General features: G+C 41.0%; 1 protein-coding gene and 1 pseudogene across 1 annotated transcript; both read right to left on the bottom strand.

The window, feature by feature from the left end:
* Positions 1–1,733: 1,733 nt before the first annotated feature.
* On the bottom strand, positions 1,734–4,578 carry LOC115680641 (acyl transferase 5-like; annotated as a pseudogene).
* On the bottom strand, positions 4,567–10,089 carry LOC115680747 (ABC transporter B family member 11-like). Its single transcript, XM_030604581.2, has 12 exons — positions 9,730–10,089; positions 9,544–9,598; positions 9,267–9,442; positions 8,932–9,153; positions 8,521–8,759; positions 7,845–8,370; positions 7,447–7,720; positions 6,446–7,326; positions 5,931–6,197; positions 5,530–5,793; positions 5,103–5,396; positions 4,567–5,010 (listed from the first exon to the last, which is right to left on the bottom strand). Exons 1-12 carry the CDS (start codon positions 10,072–10,074, stop codon positions 4,654–4,656), a joined length of 3,900 nt encoding a protein of 1,299 aa, XP_030460441.1. The 5' UTR covers positions 10,075–10,089; the 3' UTR covers positions 4,567–4,653.
* Between the last annotated feature and the right edge of the window lie 993 nt (positions 10,090–11,082).

Raw genomic sequence — 11,082 nt, 5'->3', positions numbered from 1 at the left:
AAAAAGAACAGGAGACTTAATATTGCAACACATATCGAATCATAATATAATAATGAAATATTTTGAGCGCATTAAATATAATGAATCACTTAGAATCATGAATATATATAATGATAGCTTATTTCTATTTCTTGGAATCTTCGCCTAAGTGACGTGGGAAAATATATCAAGCTAATTTGTGTGAGATCTTCTTAGATTCTTTTCTCGTGTCCATTTGCTCCTTCTATTTATAGAAAGTTAGATGTAACTTCTTCGAGGTCATATTCCGATTTCATGTATTTCGGTTTACTTTTCAGTCTAAACATATACCTATTTATCTAATATTTCTTAGAGAATCGACACCTATGATGAAAATTAATATGAAGTCTTAGTTCGCATTACCGAAAGTAGCTAGGTTTTTTAATGCCAAATCTCATATCAATCTATCTCATCTTCCTTGGTGAAAAAATACCTAGGCGCATGTTTTCTTTCATAGCCTTTTTTGAAATCGTAGGTAACTTTCTTTTGTTAATTTTCAATTCATTTCAATCACTCTAAAACATAAATTTATAGGTAAAAGCACGGGCTTACTAAAGTTTGTACTTTATTGCGAGAATTTTGTCGAGAATATCGAATTCCATGTAATAGTTAAACTCCTTCAAAAGTTTATTTAAAAGCTTATCGTAATCTTTAATTCAAAGTTTATTCTCATCAACTAAAAAATGACAACAATTATCCCGTAATTTCAGGGCCTCTTTGACCTTGTGAACAAGGGATAAAAGCTGTCATTACTACTACTACTATTATCCTCCCTCCTCAACGTCGTTATGTCTATGTCCAAATCTTGGACGTATGACTTTTTCTTTTTGACCTTCTTGGCACTCTTTTTTTTTTGTTGAACTTGTTTTTATTTGCTTTTTGCTGAAATTTAGGAGGTTGAAGGATAGGACCAAACGTCTCGTAATCGTATCAAACTCTGTCGTTCTCGCTTATTAGTTGGAGATCATTTTCGTTCAATTAATACGGCTCCACGTTTATAAATCAATGCTCAAATCACGATCAATCCCCTCAATCAGAAATCAGTCACGCTCACACGACAAGAAATGGGCCCTCGACCTAATCGGGAATTCTTACCCAATTTTGGTGGCCTAGAGTTCCGGCCCACGGACGAAATTATGTTTGTATTTTCGGGTAGTAAAATGTACATATCAACGGTGCACTTCGATGCCTCCCGATGGATCGGATAGAACATGACAAGATTATCGATTTTGTTATATAGGACCCGCTTAGCCGGTAAATTCTATGTCCAATTTGTTTCTCCTTGTTACTTGTTTTGTTTCGACCAGGTTGCAGTCAAATCACGATTGTACTTTCGCCGCTTGAGGCCAAGCAATAATGTAGACCGACCCTCGCGATTGGGTTGTTAAAACCGGTCACGAAAAATACTTGCGTTAAGATTCAATTCTTCGGGGAAGGTGTGATTAGTATATGTTTCGGTTACTTCATCAGTATCACCAAGTCGATCATTTGGAAACCTTTAGTTAGACATAACACATGTTTTCATGGCCAACTGAGCTTTGAGCTTTCCTATCTGGAGCTGTTTGGCAGGCCCAGATCTAGAGTGTCACCATGACAAACCTCTGGCCCAAAAAAGGAACAGAACGATGTTTCAAATATGGAGGGGTAAAAACATTTGCAGATAGATAAATTTTTGTTTATCGACAGTCCTATCTTCGATCATACCCGGAGAACCACTAGAAGAGCTTCGCCATCTGATCTAGCAGGGGTCGGCGATGCGCCTCCTCGATGCACCATGTCATTGGCCGCACGCCTTTTCTCGGTAGAGGCAGAGACCTCGCGATACCAGCAGATACGATGCTTGATCCTTGTATAGGAACAATGTGCATTGGAGGCCCCCAACAGACCCAACCATAGTCGACGTGGTTGAACCCAAGTCGACCCCATTCCGATAGAAACAAAGTGGTGGTCTAAGCGAGTGGCGGTGCGAATGGGCCGGCACCATGTTCCAGAGGGTCTCCTTTCTCGAACTTTTCGAACTCTGAGAGCAGCTTTTCCTTGGCTTCTTGAATGATCTTCACTGCATCAGTGAAAGATGCCTCCTGAAGCAGCTCGCTGGAGGCTTTTACTGTGACAGGGAAGCAGTTTCCCGTAGAACCTGGCTGGCAACGGAGGGTCTAGGAGTTGACAGCAGTTGGCGAAGAAGACGAGGCAACCCTCCATCCTGGGGTTCAAGCCTATCGCCTGCATCTGGGAGCTCCAAAAAACTTGTAGCCGCGGCCTTGAGGGTGGAGCTATTCCGGCCTGTAGATTCGCTTGAGCTTGTTGATGTCTTCCAGGGGAATGTCTATGTTGGCATGTTGTAGTTGGTAATTCGGCAATGGAGGAGGCGGGATTGGCAATGGAGGAGGCGACACATTATCGCTTTTAGATTGAGGGTTGAGAGCAGGGAAGAATTGCCTCTACCGCACCGGTTCAAAGACGGGGACGCTCGAGGCCTCTCGCAAACTCTCCTAGTGCATTCAGGAATCGAGCAGCTCCCAGTCCGTCACAAATGCCATGGCAGCCCCATCACGAACCCGCCGCAAACAAATTGAGTTACTTAAAATTATAGGCTCTGTTTGTTTTGCGGAACATGAATAATTTGAAAAATATTTTTTTCTGAAAATAGTTGCTTGTCTCGCTTGAAATAATTAATCAATGAAAAATGTTTTCATTATCAATAATAATTTAAATCTAAATATTTTTGTGAAAGATAAAAAAAATGTTTTGTTCATTCATGTTTATAAGATAGATATAAGCCACATTATTAAAAAAAAAATTTGCAAATTATTCATTTTTCTGCAAAACTTCATAAATTCAATTAAGGTGCGTTTGTTTTGGGGAAAATTTCATGATAAAAGAAAATACTTTTCGGGAAATTATTTTACCCCCTTTTCAGATTAGGGAATTCGTTTTCCTAACTTTAAGTATACATATTTTCTTTAATTATAAATGATTTTCCGTTAATTAATCTTTTTTTTGCAGCTAACCAAATACGTGAAAACTTATAAAACTAATTTACAGAAAATTCTTTCATTCAAACAACACGCATCTTGTTGACTTTCCCACCTTGGCTTGTCTCTTTCACTACAGGAGGCCTTGGATTGGGTGACACTTTCAACGAGGTTATTACCCATATCGTGGTGATTCCTTTTTCTCACCATTGTTATTCCTCGCAATAAATCACAAGTTATCTCACCGAGCATGCAAAAAAGACATTTCACTAGAATTTGTCTTGACGACAAAATATAATCAACATTAAAGTACGTTAGAATTAAATTGACAACAAAGATCTAAAAGTTACAGCTGAAATACGCGCTGAAATTTAATCGACAACAAGATATCTAGAAGTGAAAACTATAATTACGATACATGAATTAAATGATAACTTTGTTTGTGTATTGGAGGCTACAAAGGGTATGGTGTGGCTCTTTAAAGCTTACAAATGGTTACAAATGGAGGTTGCAAATGGTTTACTAAAGAAGAAATAACTTCCTAATGGCACTTACAAGAAATTACATTGTCCACTAACTCCTATAATCTAAAACACTTATATATAAGAAGTCACAACAATCCAAAAATAGCGGCAATAGAAGTAACCACCCAACGGTTATCCTCACGTCGTTTGCTCGTTGTTGATATCGATGACTTCGTCAATCAACTTCAAGGTTCTTGTCGATAACTTTCAGTTATATCGTCGATGACTTCACTAACGAGCTGACAAAGTGGCTAAACTTTGTTTTACACTGACTAAGTTTATCATTTGTCGATAAAAACAATATTTTTTGGTGTAAACATACTCCTAGTATCAAAAACATGTCTTTTGAAAACAAATTTCGAACGACAAGTTGAAATGGCTACAATTAACTAGAACCCAATATCCTGACTTGCATTTGAACCGGTGGTTCTCTCCTTTCAAGGTCCTGAAGCTTGCAGGGAAAAAGCTCGTCATTCTGGATCGACGTGACATCCTCGAAATAATCGAGAAAATTGAGTATACAATCCGCCTTAGCCTTGATAATCGCCAGATCTAGTTGCCCTCGGTCAATTTAGGTGAGAGCCGTGACCGTTGCCTCAAATTTTTTTAATTCAGATTATTCTTTAATCTAATCTAAATAAAATTTAGGTTAAAAAATCAGATTTGGGTAAAAACGAGGTCCTTATAGCTCATGTTTCATGGTTTAGCTACATAAGCGCCACACAGGAGAGAGAAAATAATAAATAAAAAAAAGCCACTTTAGCACTTTCTGTTAGTCAAGTTGGATAGAGGAGTTAATGAAAGTACTTAATAGCACTAATTCGACAAGATTTATGACTTAATTGTATATTTTCAAAAAGTTAGGACTCAATTGCACCTTTTGCAACAAGTTTTAGTACTTCCAGTACATTTATCCTGAAAAGAAAATAAAAGAGCCAATGGCCACGAAATATATAGCGAAGGCATTTGCATTTCTTCGGCATCAATTATTGCTGCTGTAAAATTACGTACGACATCTAACTGTATACGAGTTTCAACAAACTTGAGACTGTATTTCCCATCTCTTTTGTCAAGCAAAGTATCAAGAACATACTCCTAAAGAATGAGCTCTACGGGAAGTCAAAGCTACAAAAGGCTCATACAGTAGAAGCACTGGTGTGTAGGGCAATTAAAGATGCATAGAAGCCATCCTTGATGTTGATCAAAGTATCGTGCTTTCCTTTCTCGACAATGACTCCATTATTAATCACCATGATGATGTCCGCGTTCTTGATTGTGGACAACCTATGAGCCACCACGACTGTTGTTCGGTTCATCATGACTCGGTCTAACGCATCTTGAACCACTTTCTCGGATTCTGCATCCAGTGCACTCGTAGCCTCGTCAAGCATAAGGATTTTGGGACTCTTTACTATAGCTCGAGCGATAGCCACTCGTTGCTTCTGACCACCGGACAACTGGACCCCTCTTTCACCAACCATAGTATCATATCCCTGAACACCAAATTTGTACAGAGAAATCAGAAAAGCTCATTCGAAAGCAAATGGTTGAGTTAAATACACAAAACAAGCAACGACTGTCAAACCTGTTGCAGTCCACTAATGAACTTGTGAGCATTTGCTAATTCTGATGCGGCGAGTATTTCTTGCTCGGTCGCATCTCCATCCTTTCCATAAGCTATGTTGGCACGAATTGTCTCATTGAATAAAACCGGTTCTTGGCTGACCAGACCCATTTGCTGCCTTAACCACTTGAGTTGCAGCTGCTTAATATCCACTCCGTCGAGTGTAATGTGACCTGAATCAGGATCATAAAAGCGTTGCAGCAACGCTATCACTGTCGATTTTCCACTCCCGCTTTCTCCAACCAAAGCAACAGTCTGAGAGGAAGAATCAATTGTCAAACTTTTATTCCTCATGTTCGACAATACTTTAGTGCTGCTGTTGTAATTCAATGCTCAATTGTGAAATTCATGTTTAAAGTTAGGCATCAGATAAAGTCCAAAGTTTTACCTTTCCGGACTGAATGGCCAGGCTGAGATCACGAAAAATTTGAATGTCAGGCCTAGAGGGATATTTGAAGCTGACATGGCGAAGCTCAATCTCTCCCTTCACATTGTCTAATTTTGTCCCCGACTCATCGCTTGGGTCTATCTTGGATTTGCGGTCTATTATTGCGAAAATGGAAGCAGCAGCGCCATTGGCTTTGGTGGAATCGGGAGTGAGTGAACTTGATTGTGAAATTCCAACAGCTGCCATGGTCAGAGCAAAGAAAACCTGCAAAGAAAATGTCTATGAACCGTTAACCGAAACCAGTTACAACAGCAATCCTCCAGCCAAATAAGGAAAGGCAATCATGATTCTGCGAATTCCTAAGGATAAACTGTTTAACGTTCAAAGAAAATCCGTCCTACTCTGAAGACATGTGAAAACGTTGTTTTGCCATCCTGAACGAGTTGAGCTCCAGCATAGAAACATGTTGTATACACACAAAACAGCAGGAAGAAAGACATGCCAAACCCAATTCCGCTAATCAGTCCTTGTCGAATCCCTGTCCTCATGGGGCCTTCACATTTCTTCTTGTAAAGCTGCATCATCTTCTCTTCAGCACAGAAAGAAGCAACAGTCCTTATACTTCTGACCGCATCGGTAGCTACTTGGCTTGCTTCCTCGTACATCATCTGCAAACATATAGATTATTAGGGTCATGAATAATCGAGATTATTTGCAAGATAATGGAAACTATGGTGGAACCTTTTTATGCCATTGAAGATTACAAGCAATGTGAATCAGAAATTTCGAAGATGGCCTTTTCGTTTTCAACTCTTTGAACTTGGGACTCAAAATTTTGAATTGGGGATTGATAAAGACCTCCCAAGCAATTTTATTTAGTGAGCAGGGAAAAAAAAAGCACAGTAGTAATGCTTACCTTTGCGTCTGCACTGAATCCTTTCATGAACTTCACTTGTACATATCCATTGACACCAATTAAAGGGATTAAGACAAGGATGATCAGCGCCAGTTGCCAACTTGCAGCAAAAGCAATGACCAAACCAGCAACTGCCGACGCAATGTTCTGAACAATCTGAGCTAACGAATCTCCAGCTAGGGTTTGCACTGATGCCGCATCTGCTGAGAGCCTCGCCCCAATGGCACCGCTTGAGTGATCAGGTTCATCAAACCAGCCAACTTCCATGTGGACCACCTTTTCGAAACACATTAGTCTGATTCTCTCGATTAACTTACAACCAGCCACAGAGAATAAGTATGTACGAGACGGATATGCCACAAATGATGCGATGCCAAGGACCAGAAACATCAGCGCCCAAAACTTAGAATCCTTTCTAAGTTCATGTGGTGGTTCATAGAATGTCTTGATAACACTGGATAAAAGTGTGCCGTATATCGGAAGTATGGCGCCATTAGCAACTGCAGCGACAGTTCCGATTAGCAAGACAGGAACTTCCGGTTTGTTGAGACGAGCCAGCCGGCGTAGGGAGACCTTTGGTGGTTTTTCTGTGCCCCCAGGAGCAGGGGATTGTGTTCCAGCCACTGTATCATCGGCAACATTGAGTCCAGTGGGAAGACCAAAGGAGACTGAAAATGAGTGGCGGCTGCTATTCCCTATAGATGATCCCGGACTAATGGATTGTTTGTACGACATCCTTTGACTGGATTGTCTGTCATATTCAGTAATCTCTGACCTGTTTTGGTCATCTGGTGCTTGTTCAGATTCTCTGTTCACTTCCTGCAAGCGTATTCGCTGAGAATATGCACCGTCTGGATCTTTGAGCAGTTCAGAGTGTGAACCTGGACAGTTTTGGAGAGGTGAAAATCGTCAATCATATACTTGTACATGCTAGGACATCATAGTTCCTTTCGCTCAATTCACAGTTTCATTGTTCAATTCAAGTTAGATTGCAAACCTACCTTTCTCCACAATTTTTCCACGATGAATAACAGCAATCATATCGGCATTCCTAACTGTGCTCAAACGGTGGGCAACAATGACAGTTGTCCGGTTGCCCATAATCCTGTCCAAGGCCTCTTGGACTACACTTTCAGATTCCGCGTCGAGTGCACTGGTGGCTTCATCCAGGAGCAAAATACGAGGATCTTTAAGAATCGCTCTTGCTATGGCTACTCTTTGCTTCTGCCCGCCAGACAGCTGAGTCCCATGTTCACCAACCATAGTGTCCAAGCCCTAAATGTCAAAAGTTTAAAAATCATGACGTAGTAAGATCGAGAAGGTAAGAAAGAAATTATTGTTTGGCCAGAGAAAAGAAGAAAGCCGGTTCATCGATCATGGAGTTGCATAATCTTTATACCTGCGGCAACTTGTCTATAAACTTGGCTGCGTTCGCAAGTTCTGCAGCAGCCTTGATCTCTTCAACCGTGGTGCCTTCCTTTCCATATGCAATATTTTCCTTGATGCTGCACGCGAATAACACAGGCTCCTGGCTGACAAGCCCAATTTTGCTCCTGATCCATTTAAGCTGAAACTCTTTAAGGTTGATCCCATCGATAAGTACTTCACCGGATTGTGGATCGTAGAATCTCTCTATCAGACTGATCACCGTGGACTTCCCACTTCCGCTTTGTCCCACCAAAGCGGCAGTTGTACCACTCGGGATGCTAAGAGAGAACCCATTGAATATTTGCTCATCGGGTCTGGCTGGGTAACTGAAATAAACATCCCTCAACTCTATATCTCCACGAATGTCGTCCAGTTTCTTTCCTTTGGTATCAAAAGAATCGATCTCCGGGTTCCTGTGGATGGTCTCGAACATCTTATATGCAGCAGCTTGACCAGCAGCAAATGCACTCATGCATGGAGAAGCCTGCCCAAGAGACCTAATGAACATACGCACCATGCCCAAAAAAACGAGGGAAAGAAGAAAGAAAATCCATGATTAGCCTTTCTAAATTTCTCTAGGGTAAATAAGGAATTGAACCAAGAGAACGAAGATTAAAAAGAAAAAGGACAGTTTGAGTGCAACTCACATGGAACCAGTCAAGACTGCCATGATCACATTAATCACTCTCCCCCCATTATATCCCTTGGTTAATATCAACTTCCCGCCGTACCATACCGCCAAAGCATAGCCGCCGAATATGATGAGCATGACTGTTCCAAGACCTAACCCAGCCGCCAGGCCTTCATGGACACCTGATCTGTATGCATTCACAAGGAATTTGCTGTAATTTGCAATTGCTCGCTTCTCTCCTGTGAAGGATGCAACCTGCACCAAAATGTGATGATAGTTGGACTCTACAATAAAAGATTAGAGCAGTGGCCGAATTTGAGTTGCAGAGCAAAAAGACATCAAGACATCTATTTTGTTCTTGGAAATGTGTCGATTTAGTTCGCACACATGCACAATTCTGGCATTCAGCCACGTTGATGCAACATACCGTCCTGATTGAACCAATCGTCTGTTCAACAACATTTGCTGCGTTTGCATATGCACTTTGCCCACGAGATGCCTTCTTTGAGATGATGAGAGACATGACTCCCCCTGCAGTCACTAGCAGAGGAATCATGGTTAGCATGACCAGGGTCAATAGCCACCCCTTGATAAATGCTATCACGAAGCCTCCGACAAATGTCGACACGAGCTGTATGAACTTCCCCACCTGCACAAATCTAGCAATCCGTTAAAATCCAGGACGAAAAGTGTATACTGAGTACACCAGACAAAATACTCTTTCTTTTCACAATTGTTATGCTGGTACAAGGAAAGTATGACCTTTTCACCCATGGCATCCTGGATGAGAACTGTGTCGCCTGACATTCTCCCGACGACCTCTCCGGTATTAGTCTCTTTGTCAAAGAACGCAACATCTTGTCTCAATATAGTTTGCAAATATAGGCCCCTTATTCTTGCAGCCTGTCGCTCGCCGGTGACCATCCAGCAAGACACCTCTGACCAAATGAAGGAAGAACGAAAATCAAATTTTCTCATTTCCTAAGATAAAGAGTTCGACTTCAAGTTAAAAGTTCATCAAGACTCGAGATGCACTCACGAAGAAACGCTGCTGCACCACACCCAATCGCCAGGTAGATAAACTTCAGAGCTAACTGAAGATTATAAAAACAATCTAAGCAGTTAATTCACAATCTCAACACAAGTATTCCAAAAGAAATTTCCTTTTCGAGAAAAAAAGTTTCTCTGTAACAATCCACCAAGTCCATATTTACAAAGCTTTTACCTTGGACACAAGATCTACAACATCACCGTCAGACTGGTTCTCGCCGAATACATTGATCAGCTGTCCGAAAAATACGGTCATAAGAGGCATGGAAATGCCATTCCCGACTGCGCCTATCGACCCAACAACCATCAATAGCATATCAGTGGAATCTGCAAATGAGAACAGCTTGTGGAATGGAACCGAGTTCACTTTCTCATCTCCCTTGCTCTTGTTGGAGTCCTGCTCATTCTCATTCATGGCGGGGCTCTTGGCCGCCGCCGCCGCCGCCACCATCTCGAGGCTCCTCAATGTGGCGGCTTCATTGGTTACTGAATCCTCGGTTGCTCCATTTTCGATGGCCATGCTACCATAACCAGGACGCAGATCTGCTATGCAACTTCTTTATTCTGTATATATATAGACAGAATTGTCAGCGGGGGCAGCATCAGTGAACATCTAGAATCAATAATTTATAATTCAAGCCAAAGGAGTGAAATTTTTGGGCAAGCTGTGAAAGAAATAGTTCTAGGACGGTTGAGCACAAACTGATTAACCAAAAAGAAACTGAACTGCAGTCAATTTTCTCAAATCCATGAGCAACTAAAGACAATACTACTCTGAAAAATTATCCAAAAAATATATCAGAAGTATCTTCTCGTGGGATTTGAATGGATTAGCTACTAAGCAATCAAGAGACGAGACATTCTTTCAACCATAAAAGTCAAAATTACAGACATTCTTTCGCTTAGCTGTTGTATAGCTTTCTTTTGGCCGGAGTGGTTAGTCTGTTAATTTCACTCTTGCGGCTTTCTAGCCTTGTTTAGTCGTACACCTTGTACCCGTTGGAACACCTTTTTTGTTCCCTCAGGTACGAGGTTTTTGAGTACGATTTCCCTTCATTGTAATTGGTGCGTTAAAAAGTATATATACATCTTACCTTACCAAAAAAAAAAAAAAGACCGCTGATCTACGGGGCTGTACTTCGAAAAGAGTTTTGGACCTCAATGGTTGAGCACCTTTAAAAAAATCAATTAGAATAATGAATCATTAGCTTAATGAGTTTTGAAACTGGTAAAATTAATGTGTGCGCTCGTGTGTCAACGCAAATGGAGTCAGACTAATCTGAAGGGTGCACAAGAAGCCTCCCAAGGCAGAACCTGTCAAAAACCCACAGGACAAATAAGCCAATGGACCGCCATTTCTAAATACCATTCACAAGACACAGAGTGAAGAAAGGTTAATATCTTGAATTCGTCAGATTTGTGCCAAAACCACCTTTTATCTGAACCAGCAGAACAGAGTCGCATGAACTCTTTTTTTATTGTTTTTTTCTCTGCCTCTGCCTCAGGCAGAGTTGTGAATCATGGATTC

This window comes from Syzygium oleosum, unplaced genomic scaffold, assembly GCF_021117445.2.
Source record: "Syzygium oleosum isolate NSW1041296 unplaced genomic scaffold, Sole_v2.1 Sole_v2.28, whole genome shotgun sequence".
Classification (NCBI taxonomy): domain Eukaryota; kingdom Viridiplantae; phylum Streptophyta; class Magnoliopsida; order Myrtales; family Myrtaceae; genus Syzygium; species Syzygium oleosum.
The sequence above is the reverse complement of the archived record's forward strand: the minus strand, read 5'-3'. Positions and strand labels throughout refer to the sequence as shown.

What these genes read in the sequence shown, in the direction of transcription:
- LOC115680747 (XM_030604581.2), bottom strand. Translation starts at nt 10,074, where the DNA reads ATGGCCATCGAAAATGGAGCAACCGAGGATTCAGTAACCAATGAAGCC. An exon ending in TGGTGCAGCAGCGTTTCTTC is followed by an intron (nt 9,443 to 9,543) that starts GTGAGTGCATCT and finishes TCATTTGGTCAG; the next exon opens with AGGTGTCTTGCTGGATGGTC. An exon ending in TCATTAGTGGACTGCAACAG is followed by an intron (nt 5,011 to 5,102) that starts GTTTGACAGTCG and finishes TTTGGTGTTCAG; the next exon opens with GGATATGATACTATGGTTGG.